Source organism: Lutjanus erythropterus, chromosome 9 (assembly GCF_056507025.1).
Source record: "Lutjanus erythropterus isolate fLutEry1 chromosome 9, fLutEry1.hap2, whole genome shotgun sequence".
Taxonomy (NCBI): domain Eukaryota; kingdom Metazoa; phylum Chordata; class Actinopteri; order Lutjaniformes; family Lutjanidae; genus Lutjanus; species Lutjanus erythropterus.
In genome coordinates, this window is record NC_139325.1 from 4,273,157 (window position 1) to 4,294,647 (window position 21,491).

Genomic DNA, 21,491 nt, shown 5'->3' on the forward strand with positions numbered 1-21,491 from the left:
ATTTGAACAGTACTGCCTAGTTTGGCAGTTTGATGGGAGATTCAGGAACCTGAGGCGTTGCACTGGATGGACCTGTGGTCTTGGATAGACTTACAGGTGACACTCCTCTGTCAATCATTGTATAAAACCTGCTCTTTATAAAAATACAGGGTTAAGATCAGCACAACTGGATCCAAGGCTGGTGGAACTGAAAACGTGCTCTGCAGATTCTTGAAGAAAATACCATTGTGTATTTGCTGTGTAATATAAGAAAGGCTGCAGCCAGGTGCTATTTTATGACATGGTTGGAAACGGACCAAGCGCCGCTACGTAACACGTTTCATTACCCTGGTTGGTTGTAGGTCTATCCAATTACGTCCAGCAGCATTTTGGCCTGCATGTGTGGATAACAACCCTTGGAAATCAAAGTTCATATTTGCAAATTAGTCTGGCGATGCCAGGCTCATTACAGGGACATTAGGTATAAAACAAACGGGGCAAAACTGAATTTATTAGGAAAGCAGGGAGTTTTTTTGACTTTGGGAGTTCAAGGTTTCATCTGATGTCTCAGTCAAAACTTAACTATTCATGTGATACAGTTCAATAAATGTGCTGTTAAATAATATTTGGCTGGAAATTAGAATTCAAGGTGGTAAAACATGAAAAATGACCCAGGTTGAATTGTTTTGGGTCTCCTTTAATCCCACTCTGAATGCAGATGGAACATTATAAATTCCAGGCTCATACTGTGGCAAAAACAGATGAGAGCAGCAGGAATCATGACACGGAAGCACTGAGGGTTTCTTTTCCTTTATGTAAAAAAAAAAAAAGAATTCTACCAAATTCGCAGTGATTTATGCTCCCTGCAACTAATGACAACGTTGTGCTTTTAATGGATTCTCCAAGGGCCTCCAGTAATTAGGAAACACATTCATTGCATTAATTTTTGATCCCGACACCAAACACAAAATTATTCAGCTCCAGTTGGACCGAGAAAACGATAATGAAGTTTGAGTGCGACAAAGAAAGACTGGAGAGAGACAAAGAGTCAGACAAAAAGAGACAAAGAGCACAAGAGATTCAAAGATGGCTAATGAGAAAATCATTACCTCGGCAACCATCCCGACTTCTGTCAACTAATCAGAAACCTTAAACAAAACCTGTCAGTTTGCTGGAGTTAAATGTTATAGCCGATTTGCGTGACAATAAAATCACAGACACAAAGCAGATACGCGGAGAGGACTGTCCTCAATAATCAAAGCCCGGCGCGGGCTCTTTCTGTCGAGTGCAGCACTTTTACCACAGATTCAGATCGAGCCAGTCAGGTTTCAGTATCCGTTTCCATTAGAGGCAGTCAGACAGACAGAGAGAGGAGGGTAAGAGCTCGACGTGTTCTCAAATCTTTCATCCGTTTGTAACAACTCACATGGGAGCAGAGATTTCCTTCCTTGGTCAGAGATTTGGAGGCAGAAGAGCACTTTCTCCTGGAATAAAACTCCTTGAACACAGAAAACTTCCCCTTTTTTTGACAAGTGACCTCTTGTGGCTGAGTGACTCGTGACTATTTGTCTCTGACAAGCAAAGGCAGAAGTAGCTTGACCTTGTTATGGTGGACAAGGGAGGTTAGTGCAGATGGAAGGGTGTCTGAAGTATCTAATTATGACTGGGGATGCACAATACTGGACTACTGCAGATATTCGATATGCCAATGTAAACTCATTTTAGCTCTTTGCCAGTGTTGATATGCACATTTTTCCCACCTAATTGCAGAAAATATCAAGTCTCTCTTACAGTTATTATGCCAACTCTTACAGTTGATGGCCCACTGGTAGATGCACACATAAAATACAAAGCTTTTCACAGGAGACACATTCACTGGGCAAAATAAGAAAACTACTGCTGACAAGTTTTTGTTGCCAGTGCCAGTTTATTTTATTTATTTATTTATTTTGCTCCACACAAATCTGTAGTAATGATCAGGACGACTGCTCTTAAAATGGTGGGCAATTAAAATTTGCAGTACTAAAGAAATGTGATTTGGACGCTGAGCAGTCATTGCAAATTTCAAGTTTGCTCTCCGTTTCCAACACTTCAGAAAACCCTCAAAAAACTTGCGTCATATTAAAAGTATCATCATATTATATCATCATATTATTTGGAAGAAATGGTCATTTTGAGGTAAAACAATATTTCATTCGAAAAGTTTGTCGTGCATCCCTAATTACAACACCAGATGTGATTAGTTCATCCGTCCAGGATTTTGCAGGCTGTTTTGGAGATTGTTGGAGCCTAAAATACCTGATTTCATGGCGACTTTTCTCAAAAATTGCCCTGCAAGCTTTGATATTTTTCCAAATATTTTGCAATCAAATTGCAAAAAAAAAGTTGCCATTTTTGTACAACCCATTAAAAGTGCTCAGAGCATAAATAAATGCCAATAATTATGACAAACCTTGTGTTCTTTCCAAAACTAGAAGCTGTGGGAAGCTACGATTAATTGGTCAAGTTTGCGGAAAAGTTGCAGCCATTGAAAAAAAATGGAAAGGTTGTGCAGAATTTACAGGATTTGATTGAAATTGCTTGAATTGTTGCGATCACAACAATGCAGTTTCCTGGAGAAATACGATACAAATCATGACACAGTGATTATGATTCAATATATTGTGATATATTGCAATACTGTAAACAAGGTGATATATTCCTTTTTTAAAAATGAATTTTAGGGCAACTGTCATATCATAAAGAACACACCATAAAATCTGAGTAAAAAAACTTTTTTTATGCAGTCAGTGAAGATACCAACATTGCCATCTAGCGGTCTGGGTTTAAACACATCACAACATGAACCACTGCCACAAATCTTTATATGCATCACGATATCATGATACAGTATCATAAAACATAACACTGCGATACTCAAACATATTAACATTTTCTTTACACCCCTAGTTTGTATCCTTCATTCTGTGAAGAGTGTTTTCCCTCTTTTGCCTGTAAAACATCTGTCCATCTTCCATGTCATTATGTCTGAATGCATCTTGCAAACATGAATCTTGACAGTTTTGCGAGTATTCAAGCTGTGGCTACTGTTCTTAATGAATCACAGTCTCTTGTCATCACTCTTGTCATCCTAAATGGATTTTGGACATCGTGATACGTCTTAAATGTTGTCTTTTCCTGGTTTTAAAGGCTACATTACGGAAAAGTGATGTCATTTTCTGAACTTACCAGACTGTTCTAGCTGTTCTATTATTTCCCTTTATCCTCTTAGTCATTATATCCACATTAGTGATGATTATTAAAAATTCTGTGTCTTGTTTTGTTCTGCTCTGTTTGTTCCTTGAGGTTGAGGCGGGGCAGTGGGTGGGGAGTGCAGGTTTAAAAATAAGCCAGCATTGTGCTTCTGCCTTTCTCCTCTATGCAGCTGTATATTTTATACTGCTGATGTTCATTAAAATATTTATGACATAAACACCAGTCACATTTTGAATCGACAGCATAACTCAATGTATATTTTTGCTTCATTAATTCATAAAAAATCGATCTAAAACAACATGTTACTGGCTAAGATAAGCATGTATTAGACTGTAATGTGTATGGAATAACAGAAATAATACATGATTTTCTTTGTTTGCATCATCTATTGGCCAGCAGCTGCTCTGCTCTATAAATATCAGCATGGACCAATGAAAAACTCATACTGGTTGACTGGGACATACAGACCAATATATCAGTCGGCAGACATTATTGGCTGATACTGAACTGCCAGTCAGTGACCCCTTAAATTTTCTCAAATGTATTTCACATCATATGAATATATGTATTCTTCTTTCTTTAAAAAAAAAAAAAAAAAAAACTTACTGTGTATTTCTCAACTACCAACTATCCATATTTATAGAGAACATTGTCTGATATTAGTCTATCACAGCTATGTCAGTCTATAATCTGCATCGTGTATTTGTTGTTTGATATGCACAGATATAAACATAATGCATATTGTTTTTATTTTATTTTTTTTGTTTGTTTTATAAGCAGCAATTAACGTACATATTTCAACCTTTTTCTTATTTCAAATAGAACTATATAACATCCTATATCAAAATATCTTTTAGAAAAAACAGTTACATTAGAGGAAATATAATTATCTCTTATTCTAAATTGATATAGATTTTATATTTTATATTTCATATGACATAAATAACACTTCATGAAAATAAGAATATAATCTCTAGACAAATTATTATTATTAGTATTATTATTATTATTATTATTATTAGTAGTATTATTATTATCATTATTATTATCATTATTATTATCATTATTATTATTATTATTATTATTATTATTATTATTATTATTATTATTATTATTATTAATATGATTAGTCTATCATTTTTTATTTTTTTTTTTAATGTCACACCATATGACATATTTACAATGCAGTTCAGTGAAAATAGTCAAAAAGCAGTGAATGAACTGACAAAGTTCATGACCCCTTCAATTTTCTCAACACTACATCCCAACTCACATTACATAAATAAATCTATTTTTTCATCAAAATGTTTTACAAAAAAAAAACAAAAAAAATTTGTTGTGTATTTGTCAACTACCCATTTTTATAAAGAATATTGGCTATTAGCCGATCACAGCCATATCGGACTATAATCTGTATTGGTGTATATGTTGTTCGATATGCACTGGTATAAACATAATACAAATTGTTTTTATTTTATTTCTTGTTTGCCTTATGAACAACATTTTATGTATATTTCATACTTTTTAATTCCAATTAAAATGACATCCTACATCATAAATCCTCATCTTAAATTGGTAGAGTTTTCAACAGCAGCAAAGTTTGACCCACCTTTATTGAAAATGGGGAAAAATACTGTTAAATCTCTCTCATGTTATTTGTATATCATGTAAGATCTTTTTCTTATTTTTTTTATGTCACACCACAGGACACATTTACAGTGCAGTTTTGTGAAAAAACAATGAAAGGATCGACAGTGACCCCTTATATTAATATTTTCTCATATTCTTCAAAAATGTTGTTTTACATAAACATATTTCTTACTGCGCATTGGTCATTAACCCATAGATATAAAGAATATCAGGCAATATATCAATATCGGAATATTTTTACTGGGTGTCAAACCTAAAAATCCAGTATGTGTAATGCATAATAATTATAATTAAGAGGTTGGAGAACTTCCTGGTTCTCTGCTATATCAAGTCTCATCAAACATGATGTCACTATGTTAATTTCTCTGCAATACTTTATGTCAAGATATCAAACCGCTTAAAGAAGCCCAAGAAAGTCCGCGTCCCCCGCTGTCTGAATGTCTTCTCAGACCTCTGGGTCTGAGCAGGGTCCCTGTGCTCTAAACACACACATAGTTTCACTCTGACAAATGATAATCAGTTCAAGAGACACGAGTGGCGAACAAGCTCTCAGTCTCTATCTGCCTCGCTCAGACACACAGGAGGAATGAGCGCACGCACACAATCACGCTGCGGGTTTAAACCAAACTCCCATACGTTCACACACTCTAACTGGAGACCATCATCCAGCCTCTTGCAAACATTGTGATGGTGGACAGGAAGGAGTCTTTTTCCTTCAAAGATTCTTTACATTCTTCTTTAGCAGTGAGGCCCATTTATAGCAAATGGCCCGAGCTGATTCCCATGGCACCGGCCTCTAGAAAAGGTCTGCTTCATGTGGTTTCACCACAAAAGTCCCCTTCTGAACGAGAACACAGGCTATATCTGCTTATATAAATAATCACAGGAACTGACAAAGAGGCCTGTAGCCAAATACACGTGACGTCCGCGATGATATCGGAGCGCTCGTGTCCCACCGCCAGCAAAAATACAGACTTCTCCACAGTTCTCTCAATGGGAAAATGTTACAGTGGAGCATTCTTTCATTTCCACATCTACACCACAGCACCACCACACTGTAGCTGAGGCTGCAGTATGAGAGAGAGCTGCTTCTCTGCTGGTTATGAGAAATATGGGACACATGAAATCAGACTGAACAGAAAAATGCTGAGGATGAAGATGATCGCGCTGAGATGAGATGTGGGTGTTACAGGAAACAGGTTTTAGGCCTGGTTTACATATGTTACACTGACATCTTTACTGTGTTTCAAGGATGTATTGTTTCCATGTCCTTCTTTGCTTTTCTCAGATAAATGCATGCAGAGCTCAGAGATAGTTATTCCCAAAGCGAGGGAAGTTAGAAAGTGGTTTCCTTCATGATGATATCAGCCCTGATTTAGCCAGGAGTCAACCACAGAGGATGGCACGCGACTGCAACAACAACTGTGTTCATGGTTGTTTCTTTTTTCATGGGGCTTTATTTAGCTTGTTTTACTCCTCAATGTGTGTTAAATGAATAAATCAAAGCAAAATACTTGACAAGCAAGTACAAGGGGCAGTAAAGATACCGGCCGCCCCTGACTAGAGATGCACCGATTTCAGTTTTTGTAGCCGATTCCAATTTTTTGATGATTAAATAACTTTTACATTTTCTTCAAAAGTGCTCCAGGTCACAGTCAGGCCTTATATACAGGTTATGTACTAGAGGGAGCGCAATCTCATGAGATCTCTGTTTCCTTGTTATCCGTCTGTCTTCTCTTCATCCTGTTCTTGGAATCAGTCGCCGACTTAATGTGCGTCTTGTGTGTGTGTGCGACAGTCTGCGTCACTGCGTGCATGACATGACCATTGTGCGGAGCATGTGTGAGAATCTGATCAGGACAGGATCAGATATGACACTGTCTGGCCCGTGAAAAAACGGACGGTCCCGGTCTCTGGCTGGTCGATCCATGCGTCCCTTCCTGTGACCCAACATCAAACTTGAAAGCTGTAAGCTTTGCCATGTTTCATGTTGCTTTACTGTTTACTTTGTAGGTGAAGCTGTTGAATTTTGCACTAGTATTAATGTGGCCAGCAGGCTGGACTGATGTTGGACAAATGTAATAATGAGGGACAGTCAAGAGAAACTGTGTGAATGTTAAGACTTACTCTCAGCCAACTAAATAACGAGAGTAGTAGGTTGTAGAGCTGCAGCGAGTAATCGAACAATCAATTATTAAATGAATCTGCAACTATTCTGATAATCGATTAATTGGCTTGAGTAATTTTTTAAAGAAAAAACAGCCAAAATTACAGCTTCTTAAGTATGAATATTTTCTGGTTTCTTTACTTCTTTCCTCTCTGACAGTAAATTGAATATCCTTGAGTTGTGGACAAAACGTGATATTTGAAGACATTTTATAGACCAAATAACTAATGATTAATAGAGCTGTCATGATGCTTTTTGTGGAAATTTACACTATAGCGCCAGCATTGGCTCAACCTGCATTGGCTTTGTTGCTATAAGGAAGCCTGTTCTGCTCGATGCTCTGTTTTGTTCCTGTATGTAAATGTAGTTGACGGACATGTCCTGAAGGTAACAATACAGCTATGTGTTAAAATGAAGTGCTCAAACTGCAGGAATTTGTTTGCTTGGCAACTATGAGCAGCACCCAGCAGCTGGCATGAAGCATGAAGCTGCCCTCAGTGCAGTGAGGTGGGATCTATAGACAGTGTTACACTGAGTATTACTGCACCAAATTACTTCATTTATCATAAATTATGTACTAAGTTGCAAAAACAAACAACAAATACCACTAATGCTGCATACTGCGCCAATGAACCAGCCTCAATCCAGGAGAAATTCCTTCACCACGACAGCCCCATTTTAGCCTTTCTTCACGTTACCGGTCAGTTAAAGAACTGATTTAGATTTTTACTGATCACTTTTAAAACAGTTCATAGTTCAGCTGAGTTCCCACCTCCATTGCTAAATTGCTATGAGTGTGGCTGCAGCCTCAGAGGCTCAGGCGGGGCTCTGCTGCTGAGTCCAAGCTCAATACTAAAGGTGTCGGGGCTCTCAGATCTGGAGCTCCCTGCCTGAAGACCCAAGGCTGCAGAATCACTTCTGAAAATGCAGCTTTTCAGATTGAAAAACAAAAAAACAGGGATGCATGATTTAATGTTATTTTCCTTGTTGACTGCAATCAGTATATTAGCAAATAAAATGACATTAACTGATGCAGAGATAGATGTTTATCTGTTGATGCTGAAGAGAAGAAGCTCCTGGCTGGATACAATTCTGGTATGAGGTAATATGGCAGCAGGTGCCATCTTTATAATGAAGATTTCTTTGTTTACCCCCAAAAAAGGAAAATAAATAACAAAAATAAAATAAAGACTCAAAAGACAAGACATTGGTATCAGGCCAACATAGGTATTTAATTTAACAGTCGGTGCATCCCTGAAAAAGCCTATGAATTCTAGCACACATCATTTTATTATTAATTTTATTAATCTTTTGCATTATTTTCATTTTTAAACCCTTTTTCATTCATGTAAAGCACTTCAGCTTTAAGAAAGTATCAAAAATATTGAGCATCGCAATATTATATTTTGTGATACTGTATCGATTCTCAAAACACTGTATCAGGATATTTTGATGCACACAAATAAATGTGGCAGTCATGGTAATTTTTGTTGTTTTTAAACTGACCATTAAACAGCAGTGTTCTTATCTAGTTCTGGTTTGCATAAACTTTATTATTACTCATTTCAGCGACATGACGGTCTTCTAATTATGACATCCACTTTTTTTTATTTCTTCCATAATCTAGGTTATGTAATAACTGGCAAAAAACATCTGAGCCAACATTTCTCTGAACCACAGGTTTTCAGAGGGTCCATTCACATCTGCACCTTTTTGATTCATTTGTGAAATACATGTGATGTGCCTCTGTTATAAGTTTAAAAAGAGCTGGGTTTTGTTTTGCATGTTCTGGTATCAATGAGTTTCAGTATAGCTGCCAGCAAACACTGCAGCCAAGCATCCACTGAAAATGACATTGAGGCAAAAATACATCGCTTGTGACCAACTGGTAAGGACAAATCTAAAAAACATGAACACAACGCTGAGCTGGTAATGACGTGAAGAAAAATGGCACTTCAGTACTGATGTTTCTGCCCTCGGGTCTCTTAAACACACTCTGCAGGTCGACTCGATAAAATAATTAAAGGAATCTTCCAGCCCACCACAGCATCAACATGTCAGCAGCATCGACACAAAGCATCCTGCTGTCTTATCACTTATTCATTAAGCGATGCCGCTGCCTCTTGCAGACAATAACCTGGAAATGTTCCAGAAGCTTAGAGACCACGCGGCCGCTTCACGTCGAGGACACTCAGCTTCAGGTAGCCAGCTGCAGCAGGTGCTGCTCAACACTCACTGTTGCTTTAACTCAAAAGAGCAGCCGAGCAGGATTTCCCTGTCAATACAAACACAACATCCCAGCATCCTCAGACCTATTGACCGCCTCATCAAGCAGCCGCCCACAACAGCAAACTGAGAGAGAATGTGAGAGGAATCAATATGTTCCACTGTACACAGCATCACAGTGTTCCTCCAACAAAACTAATTATCTACAGAATGAATTAAAACTCTTCTGGCATATGATGAGTGTGTGGTAACATATTACAGCAGCTCGCCACAAAAAGGTGGCAAGATTTTGCTTTCCACTCCTAAAAGCATCATTAATCATTTCTTTATTTCACAAAGAGACTCACACTCAAAACCTGCAGTAAAATCGTGTTTGTGTTCTGGAAAATTGAGGAGCAATTTCCAATTTAAGCTACAGAGTGGTGCAGTAATACCCAGGAGAGTGAAGCCATGACCTGCCCTGCCTCGACTCCGATTGGCTCGTACGTCTTGCCTTCGTTGGTTTGGTTCATTTGGGTTGGGTGAGTTTAAGCGAAATTAGGCATGGGGAGTGAAACTGGGTGGGGGTGTGGCGAGAATATCAGGGTAAGCCAATCAGAGGCAGAGTAGGTTGAGTCGGGCCTTCGCCTCCGGTTCCCTTGTCTTGGATTTTCCATGTTTTGTTATACAACATAAAATACACCAGTAAATACCCCACTCATGAATTTTGAAGTCTTTAAAAGGCAGTTGCTAACAAGGGACTAAATGAAACTGCAGAGGCTGTCGGGAACATTAAACATGATCACTCCAAGAACTAGTCACTTGGTGGTGGCAACGATGAAATTATGCAACCAGGGTGTAGTTTGTTTATAGCATAATATTAGCTTTTTACCTCTATATATACATCCTGATTATCTTCCTGAACAAAACAGGTCAATATCAGAAACTTTTCGAACATATTTTCTACACTAATCCAAAATCCAATGGAAAAATCCCATTGGCTTTTTGTGGAGGGAAGCAGAGTGATGCTAACTTCCAGACCGGCCTACATCCCTGCCATCCCTGCAGCGCTCTATTACAGATGCAAACTCCAGCCGACATCTGCTTCACAGACTTTAAAACTGCTCTAACTGATGTTTTTATATCAACAGTGCTCCAAATGACTGTGCAGGAACGAAACATAGCATACAGAGAATTATCACTAATTCTGCAGTTCCCCTCAGGTCTACTGAGCGTTTTAGCATTTTTAAGCTCACTGTCTTGGTTTTAAGGCCCAGAATTGATGTCATCATCTTTAGACTCTGATTAACCCACTGTACACTACCTGCTCAGCACCAAACATGAGCTGATGAGCACATGTACAATAGTGGAGCATTAGACAGCTAAAGAGACACATATGTTTCTCAGACATTGGTGCAACAGAGCTCAACAGAACAATATTAAACATTCATGAGGTGGACAAATACTGTATACAGCTCCTGTCTGCCGGATGCACAAACATGTTTGCTTACACTTTACCCATAACACCTTTATAGGGCCAATATGTCAATTGTGTGTGGTGTTGTGGAGTGGATGTTCACACAGTTCACCCCAAAATCAAAAATACATATTTCCAACTGGCCTGGACTGTTATTTATCCATTTACATTTATCCTTTAGATAGTGGAGATATTGACTGCAGAGATGTCTGCCTTCTCTTGATTTTTTTTTTTTTTTTTGGGGGGGTGTTTGTCACATCAAAAAATCTAACATATTACATTTTGCACAACCATTTTTAGTCAAATTTCTGTCAGTTTGTAAGCACACATCTGTTCAATTCAATTAAAAAAAACTTGACTGTCTCCCAAGAGGATAGAAAATCATCTTAGGTAAGGGGCTCACAACATAACATACATAAATACATCTTTGGTGCAAACTAAAAGCAAATAATCAGAAATGCTACCAGCACTATAGAGCAATATCCACGGAAAATCAACCTCCCAAAATGTGGATGCACCACTTTGATCTTCCCACTTGAAACACAGAACACGTTTTTTTTAAACACTAAACTGCTGTTAATATGCTGTCCACCTGCCACCTTTACACACCACATTTCATGCATTTAATTTGAATTTTACACTCAGACTGAAGCAGGGACGTGGGGGTGTTTTTAGGAATTGTAGGCACGTGCCTGCATTGTGCTGCAGCCTGCAGCGCGGGAGAGACATTCAGCAGATCATTGTGCCTGCTCACAGAGAAGGAGAGGAGGCCATAAAGGTGCACAAACCTCAGCTATCGACCTGTGGACATTTTGAACCATCCACTCTCAGATAACAATGCATTTCCGATGAGACAGAGAATTGAAAAAAAAAAAAGTATGAAAAACGGGGAATTCTGGGTCAGTGTTCACTTCAGGACGCTGAGCACAGCGTTTGAGACGGTTGTGAAACAAGTCTGGGGCCTTGGGTGTACTCGCGCAGGGGGAGAATCTGATTGGTGCGTTTGGTGGCGTCTCATTTGGCAGGCCAGAGAAGCTCTGTGATGGGGACTGACCCTGAGGGACGTCTCAGAGATGAGAGGGAAAAGCACCACGCTCCACACATGAATATATTACACACCATATGCACCGAGTTACAGCAGGAAAAATCAACTGCAGTGCAGCCCCGACAACATCTGGCCAACAAGACCTTGATGAATAATTTGAGTAAAAAAATACAGCGTGGTATAGCCCTGAAACTGGGCCAGTAATGTCACACACTCCCTAAAATTCACTTGTTTTCATCCTACCTCATCAAAGCCGCTGTCCTCCTTCTTGAAAGCTGCAAAGAGAAGAAAGGAAGAGAGGATCAGACTCTGCCTGTATTGACATCTTTTTGAAGAACGAGCAAAATAAGAAAGTTTAACAGCAGAGATGCAACACAGAACCTTGTCACCGTGCTGAAAATTTGTCAGGGATTCATTCAGCGCTCATTAAAGCAGTGAGGGGTCGAGGTTTGGAGCGCTGGTGATAACTCACTTCTCCCACCGAGGACGGCAGAGAACAACACTAGCAGGGATGGAAGGATTCCTGACATATTCTACCCAAGCAGGAATGTTAACTTTCACAGAAACGGCTAAAAATAAGTAGCAAAAACCCATTTTTCCCTTGTAAAAAGAGCTCATCTTATCACATTTTATATCAAAGAATAAAGTGTTGAAATTCACAATTATTCAACCCATGATTAAAATATTAAAAACAGAAATATCACTATCTCTTACCTACCAGCACTGATAAAACTCCTGTTTCACAGTGATGGTGTAGTTAGTTAATACTCCACAGTACAAATAAAGGTGGTATTTTCAATTTGACATCAGGTTGCAATGATTAATTGATTATGAATCAATTATTAAAGTAATCCCCAACTATTTTAATGACCGATTTTGACATCATTGCAGCTGTAATATAAAGGCATGATGTCATTATAAATTCTAGTGCTGCAAAGACTGATCATTTAATTGATTATTAAATTAATTCACCAACTATTTTGATAATAATTTCATTGGTTTGAGTAATTTTCTAAGAAAAAAATGTTATTATTTTCTGTTTTCTTTACTCCTTTATGACAGTAAACTGAACATCTTTGGGTTGTGAGTAAAACAAGACATTTGAGGATGTTATCTTGGGCTTTTTTCACAATTTTATGACATTTTAAAACTACTAATTGATTAATTGAGAGAATAACTGACCAATTAATCAACTATGAAAATAATCATTAGATGCAGCCCTAACAAATACTGCCCTAGGAAGGAAAAAAGTCAAATTTCTCTGATTTCAGCTTCTTAACTGTTAATATTTTCTGGTTTCTTTACACTTCTCTGACAGCAAACTGAATATCTTTGAGGACGTCATCTTGAGCTTTAGGAAACACTGATTCACAATTTTGACCATTTTCTCACATTTTATAAACCAAACAACTAATCGACGATGAAAATAATCATCAGTTGCAGCCCTACTTTACATGAAACCTGCTTTTAACAGCAACCCTCGCTGTAACACCACGTACTGAATCTCATGACACAGTGCACAGCGGTGGTGAAAAGTCTTCCTCATTAATGAGGCCATGCAGCCATGAGACTCCAGTAAAAGATAGTAACCTTGAGTTTACAATACTTTACACAGATAAATATCCTCCTGTGATAAAGAATGAATCTGCACACTCAAACTGAATATTAATTGTGATGAATAATCACAGAATACCAATATTCTGCACTTAAACAAATCTGTAGTTCCAAGTGGATGTGTACGGTGTAATGGAAGTGATTTATTTTGGTGGGTGCCTGATGATATGCCACTGAAATCTGAAATTTTTCCTTCCCAAACCCAATTCCAAATCCTTAACTTTGCTTTGTGATTCAGCATTTTTTGTTCACAGGAAATGTATTTTTCCTTTTAACTTCAAGTGCTTTTACTTTACTTCTAAAAAAAAAAAAAAAAAAAGTAGATTAATGAGACAAAAGTATCCAGCCATTACCTAAACATGTGCTCTGGCAATGAATGATTGGATTGGAATTGAACTTTTGGTAGCTTTGCTGAATACGCTGATGCTTGCTGAGAGGTGTACAAATTCTCATTTCGAAGATACACTGTGATGCAGATTCTGTATCGATCTAGTGACATAATATAACTGGTAGTTTGCAGCCCACACAAAACTACAGCCTGCTAACGTTGATTTGTTGTTGACCTTATGGTCTCAGCCGGACAATTAAGTACTAAAGTTGTGTCATTTGTTGCAGCGTCACTCTCTTGCATTGAATTGTGAACACATCTTAGGCTAGTGTTAGTTTGGTGGAGGGACTCACAGGTCAGCAGTGAGTCATAAAAAAAAAAAAACATCCTTTATTCTGAAAGCAAACATCTGAGCACATTTCAGATTTTTTTTTTTATCACAGACTTCTGTAGTCTTATTTTTGAAAGCACTTTTTGAATAAAAAGGTAGTTAAGATTCATCTGTCTGCTTGTATTAACTGATGAAAAAGTAGCCATGTGCAGTTAAATAGAAAAATGTGAATGAGAGTCATGGTGCATTTGAATCTTTGACAGGTGAGTTATCATCAAATCATGAGGCCAGTGAAGATCCTTGTGTTACAAATAATAGTGGATACTTGAGAGAGAAGTGATGTAGCTGAATGGGTTTTTCTTATGAATTATGGTTCTTATGATCTCCAACAATATGGTACCATAATTGTTCTTTCTGAAATAGTCAGGGAACAATACACTGACCACTTGGCCAAAAAAAAGGTCACCACCTGGATTTAACACAGCAAAATAAGTAATAGCCTTTCACTGGATAATTACTGCAGGGATTAATATGTTTCAGCTGGTAACAAGTTATTGAACTCAAGACATATCTTGAAGACATTTCCTGTGGTCGTGGAAAAGATGTTGTTCTGTTTCTGAAGGAACAAATTACTGACCTGCATCAAGCAAAGAAAACAATTAACGAGACTGATAAACCACTAAAACTGGGTTAAGAACTGTCCAACACATTATTAAAACCTGGAAGGATAGTGGTGAACCATCATCTTCAAGGAAGAAATGTGGTCAGAAAAAAATCCTGAATGATTGATCAGAGATCATTTAAACGTTGAAATCAACAGTGTTTAATAGTGAAAGTAAGAGTGTTTCCACACACTGTGTGAAGAGAACTTAAGGGATTGGGACTAAACATCTGTGTAGTCTTAAGAAAACCACTCATCAATGAGACTGATCAGAAAAAAAGTCTTCAGATTGCCAGGGAGCATAAAGATTGGACTGTGGATCAATGGAACAAGGTCATGTGGTCTGATGAGTCCAGATTTACTCTGTTCCAGAGTGATGGGGGCATCAGGGTAAGAAAAGAGGCAGATGAAGTGATGCTCCCATCATGCCTAGTGCCTACTGTACAAACCTGTGGGGGCAGTGTTATGATCTGAGGTTCCTTCAGTTGCTCAGGTCGAGGTTCAGCAACATTATGAACGCAAACAATGATGTCAGCTCACTACCTGAATATACTGAATGATCAGGGTTTTACATCAGTGGACACGGACATATTCCAAGATGACAAGGCCAGGATTCATCTGACTCAGATTGTCAAAGAGTGGTTCAGGGAGCGTGAGACATCATTCATCATCATCAGTGTCTGTTGCATGTAATGTCTTACTGCAGGCAGGAATGATTGTATAAATCAAATCAAAACAGTACAAGTATATAAAAAGCCATTCAATTATTTGTTACGTCTCCATCCCCACTGACAACCCACTGTGTTCCCACATCGACTGCAGGGGAGACAGTCCTGTATCTGACATCAATATTCTTCATATTTATGAGCAGGAGGGGGAATAAACAGCTTGTTTGTTTGTTTCTGCAGCTTTGATTTCTGAATCACTCTCATAGCTCGAGAAGCAAATGATGGTTTTTTCAGTTATTAACTCCTCATCATGATTATGTTGTCTAATGAGAAAGGCGGTGCAGATGGCTAAAAAGACAGAGCGCTCTGGGGGACGCTTCATGGTGAAATGACTTTTCTATGTCAGAGGGGAGCGTTTGGAAGCATTGTCAGCCCGGCCACTGAGCCGTTAAACTGCTGCTTCCTTCTCCTCAGAGGGTCAGCACACACACACACACACACACACACTCCCCGCAGACTCCCCAGACACTCCAGACAGCATCATCACAGCCACAAATCCACACTCAATACAATGGATTAGACTGCAGGTAGACAATAAAGCTCCAGCACTGGAGAGATTTAGAGCTCACTGGAGAAGAAAGGCATTTTATAAAGCCTATTGTCAAGTTTAATTTGTGTAGTTTAAATAATCCTTGTATTTTTAAAGATTAAGTCAAAAATATTTCCACTTCTTTCTTTCTTTCTTCTTGAGAATTGGGGAAAAAAAACATATTTTAAGGTGTTTTCATTTTTACTCTTCAATTATGCTGGATTTTAAACCCTCTAATGAGCCAACCTCCGAATTATTACATTTTTTAAAATTAAATACAGAGTCGACAAAAATGTTACATTTTTTGTTTTGTTGGAAATGAAATGTTGGCATGAGCGTGGCCTGTGTTGGGGTCCTTGCAGGACCCTCTCACCAAAGGACCCCATTACCATGATTACAAAGCATTTGGACCTGAATAAACAGTTAACACTGATTTGTGTTCACATTTTTATTTTAGCAGTGGAACACTGTTTTTATTTATTTATTCAGTCATTTATTTATTTATGGATCTATCCATCCATCCATCAGGCGCAGTATTATGGGTGGGCCTAACGGGCCTGGGCCCACCCACTTATACAACTGGCCCACCTTAAATGACTGGGAGAACATATATTTTCTTAACTTTATTTTTAATTATTAAAATCAGCATTTTAACACACCCTTGAGACAAAAAAAGCTTCCATTTACCTGTGCTTCCTGCCTCGCCACGTACGGTTCATTTAAAAAATGCTGATATTTTTGCTGGGGGTGCCCTCCCAAATAAACTATAGGGGAAACACTGCTGTGGGTAAATGACCTGGAGCTGATGTTAGCTGCCAGCCTTACATTCAGTGTGGCTAATGTTAGCAGTGCTAGCAGCAGCAGCTGCTCTACTTGCAGGTTTATGTCGGTGTCTGTGGTCACATGTTGCTCCAGTTGAGTGAATATATACCAGTTTATTCTGTCACAGTCTACTTTCAAAATTATTTCCATTTTCTAGATTAAAACACTGACAAACCGAGCTGGTTTTACGAGCTGTCATCTGTCCGACTTTGCTGATATAAACATCCACGGTTGCCTAGGTGATCGGGGCATACACGCTGGGTGAGAGAGGCAACTAGTGGCAGCCAGCTGCATAACATCTTAGTGCAACAGATAACTGGCATCGTGCATGAATGAAATATTGATAAATTGTTTAAACGACTATTTCCAGTGCTGACTAGTGAGGGTGGGGACCAGGGACATCACTAGACCTAATACTGTACCGGGGCACACCTGGGGCACAAAGAATTCATGAGAGCACGCAAAGTGCGCAAGGAAAAAAAACATATTCAGCACTTATTTATCATAAAAAATCATAAATAGTTCTTTAAACTATTCAATCATATCAGACTATGTTGTTGTCTAGATCTTTGATTAACCACCTGAAATGTACTGCAGTAATGCATTTGGCCTACTTGTGCACTTTACTCTAGACTTCTAAACCCTTACTGATAAAAGCAAAAAGGAAGAGCAATGAATTGATGCAGAGGTCCTGAGCAGAACCAGCAGACCATAACCAACATTATGTTTCATGCTGATGAAACTCACTGGAAATTCCCCCCACAGCTCGTACAGCAAATTAATATGGTTGTCTTGATACAAGGAATAACGTTAGCTAACTTAGCATTAACTTAAGACAGACTTATGTTGCCTAGCTAGCTAGGACTTCACTTACCTCTCTCATTCCTCGCTGCTTTATCCCTGCTGCGGGCGAACAACTTTCTGATATCCATCTAGGAGTTACAGTTCGAGTCAAATCAAAATCAAAATAATATATTTAACAAGTTGTTGTCTCTCTCGCTCTCTCGACTTCGAGTTGACACAGAAGTATTTTCAGCCGAAGTCCCTACACGTGAATAAATTACCATATTAATTAGCCATGTGCGCATTGTTTATGTGGAGTGAATACAGTAGCAATGTATTACCATACTAAGTAGTATGTGCGCTGTAGTCTATGCTATGTAGACTTAAAACTCTGAAGTGGCACGTGCCCCAGTGTAATCTGTCTGGCGATACGGCTGGTGGGGACGTTAATCGTATAGTCGACTAATCGTGTGCATCCCTAGTTGAGACACATCTGATGGAAATATTATTTAATGAATCTGTCTAAAAACAGAAAGTTTACCAGTGCTTGAGCAGTAATCCTGCCTTTTTTAAACTAGGAAGACTCAAGGGTTCATAGGCTATAGCTGACCCTTAGTATGCCTCATTAAAACATGTTTTTGTAAAAATCTGAGTTGATGAAAATCCCACCATTTTTATAAACAAATCCACTAAAAAACATAAAGATGATTATAATAGCACACTTTTACACCCATATATGTTATCAGTAGGTACTGTTAGTTTTCAATTTTGAAGGCTTTTATCACATTTTTAAATTGTTTTAAGTTGTAAATTCTTGTCTGGGACAAGGCTGTCTTCAGGCACAGAGAGTTTAGAAACTAAAAAAATTAAAGCAAACCAAAACATTTCAGAAACTACATATATTTCATGTCAGTAAAAAAGTTTTTTTTTTGTTTTTTTTTTGGTAACACATGGTTTGTCCCAGTTCCCAAGAATGCTATAAACAAACTAGGCTTGGGCAATAAATCAGTATTATATAGATATCATGATATGAGACTAGACATTGTGTGAGATTTTGATATTGTTATATTGTGATTTGGCATAAGAGTTGTTTTTTTTCCTGGTTTTAAAGGCTGCATTACAGATAAGTGTTCTATAATTTGCCTTTGCCCACTTTAAATCTACAGTACATTACTGATGATCACTTATCAAAAATATTTTGTGAAAGCACCAATAGTCGGCTCTATAATATTGTTGCAACATCGAGGTATGTGGTCAAAAATATTGTGTCCATATCCCGGAGCCCTACCTGTTTGATAGTTTAATCGACATCAGTGCATCTTATCCTTGAAGATCATCATATGTTTGAACTTCTTGAGAATTTACAGTGTGTTATTTTCCAGAAAATGAGTATATCAAGATACAGTTTGTATTGCAAAGTAGTCTAAAAGTGTTGAGATATTATTTATGAGCCATATTACCCATCCTGGGCCAGTAACAGTTCAAGCTCAGTCACTGATCATACCAGTTGTCCATGACCTGACTTCAAACTTGGGAGCTGCAAGTTTTGGTGCAGGAATTCATTTGCTTGGTAAGGCTGTGTAACTATGACTAGCAGCTAGCTCACTCACACTGTTAAGTTTCAACTACTAATTTATATCATTACTGCTAATTATTTATTGAAAAATCTAACTGTTAATATTTTGTGAGAGCATCAATAGTCATTCCTGCAATATGGATGGGATACTGAGAGGTTTGGTCTTAAATATCAAGATATTTGAGTTTGTCCATATCACCCAGCCTGAATACAAACTGAGATGAAGTTGTGGTATTATACGGGCTGCGTGCTGTAATTATCTCTTGGCATCACTTTGATGAGAGCACGTTTGAATCTCCAGCCTGACAGACAAGAGTGAGACATCCATCTTCTCATCTAACTCCTGACGTATCACATGCAACGTGACAACCACAGGTGAAAATGCATCTTCATATGGAGATGATGAACATTTCACATTCACGTGTAGCCCACCATGCCTGTTACCATAACAACCAGTGCAGAAAGCATGTGCTCTGACTAAAATACAGTTATCACACGTGAGTTCCTGCGCATGATAATTAAAAAAAAAAAAACTTTTTAAAAAGATCCCTCATTTGTGCAGCAGGAGTCTTCGGAGCATTCAGTGAGGAGCGTGTATCTGTCAAAATATTCAGATTTGAACGCTGGTGAGCTGCTGTCAGAGCGTTCTTGTTAACCGTAAATAAGCTTTATACTATATTTATTTCCTGGGCGCATACAGAAAAGAATAGAATCACTTTCAGAGGGAGATGATGAGAGGCAGACATGAAATATTACAGAGGGAAAAGAAGACTGTTTTGTCCAAACTCAGTGAAGAAAAAGCTTCTGCTTTAAAAACCCATAACACCTCATTACTGCTTCTCCAGCCTTTCACACTGCATCTCTCACTTGAAGGAATTTGCCTTTTGATCAAAGTTGTGAGGAAAATATTAAGAAGCCAAAGCTGTCTCTCATAAAGGGAAGGTGTTTTCATGGGTAAATTAACATCAGGGATGTGCTGATAAACTCACCTAAAGTAACTTCAGTGCTCAGTGTTTCATCTGCAGAATATAGACGAAGCTCAGACTCTGTTAGGTATATTTATAGCTAAAATAATATTAGATGTATTTATTTATCCAGGTAAGTTTCGCTTCAGGAGCACCTTACTTCAACCTCACATAGGTAGATTACATCCACAGTAATTCTAGAAATACCTTTTATATTTTTGTCATGTGTCCACACTCCAGATGCTCTATATTATCACTATGTCATCAGTGTTGACCAATAAAGGCTTTAAAATGAAAATAAACAAAAACAAAACATATATTTATTCCTACCTGTAGTGCTTTTTATCCATCTTTACTGTTTTGGGTGTGATTGCCAAGTTTTAGAGATTGGCTGCACAGATTTCTGCTTTAACTAGAACTAGATGGCCCAGACCTGTGGCGCTTGAAAAGACAAAAAAAAAAAAAAAACATTTGAAAAATTCAACAGCAGTGTCTCTTTCCAGAAATTATGACCCGGTGACTCAAGATAACCTACAGACCTTGTTGGGAGCAGTTTCATGTAGGAACTACTTTGTTTCTGCAGTAGAATCTACTGGAACTCTTAAAATTCAGCAGGAACTACTTTCTTTCCACTACAAAGTAGGGATGTTCCTAGTGATTACATGAAAATTTTAATTTAGACTAGCTGACTAAGAAAACATTCAGAGCGCAGTTAAAACTGAGCACAGTTTGTTAACTGATAATGTCAAACACTGTCCGAAAAAATACTGTATTAAGAGCCATTTGAAGCTTTTAATCACAGTCTACAATCGCCAAATCATATTTTAAATGACACTAAAGTTTGTGTGACTTTGCACTACGCAATAAAAACATTGCACATTAACTTACAAACATGACAACAACTCACTAAATGCTTCAACTTTTCAGACTGAAGAGGATCACAATGTCTGCATGTAAATGACCCAGAGCTGATGTTAGCTGCCAGCCTGCTACACAGTGTGGCTAATCTTAGCAGTGCTAGCAGCAGCAGCTGCTCTGCTTACAGGTTAATGTCAGTGTCTGTGCTGAATGTGGTCACATGTTGCTCCAGTCCAGTGATTTAAAACCAGTTTATTCTACAGTCAACATTATTTCCATTTTCTAGATTAAAACACTGACAAACTGTGCTGGTTTTACGAGCTGTCATCCATCCGACTTTGCTGATATAAACATCCGGGTTGCGATTGGAGCATACGCGCTTACGGCGAGGAGGGCTGTCATCTGATGGGGCCACAGCCTCGACTAGTGGCAGGCAGCTGCATAACATCTTAGAGAGAACAGTTAACTAACATCATGCATAAAATAAAATATTGATAAATAGTTTAACCGACTAGTAT

General features: G+C 38.2%; 1 protein-coding gene across 1 annotated transcript in view; it reads right to left on the reverse strand.

Moving 5' to 3' along the window:
* cdk14 (cyclin dependent kinase 14) overlaps positions 1–21,491 on the reverse strand; it is a 314,716-nt gene that overhangs the window by 284,928 nt on the left and 8,297 nt on the right. Inside the window, exon 2 of the mRNA XM_084725970.1 lies at positions 12,022–12,053. Coding sequence (XP_084582096.1) covers positions 12,022–12,053 — 32 coding nt within the window. The remainder of the gene's footprint in view (positions 1–12,021; positions 12,054–21,491) is intronic.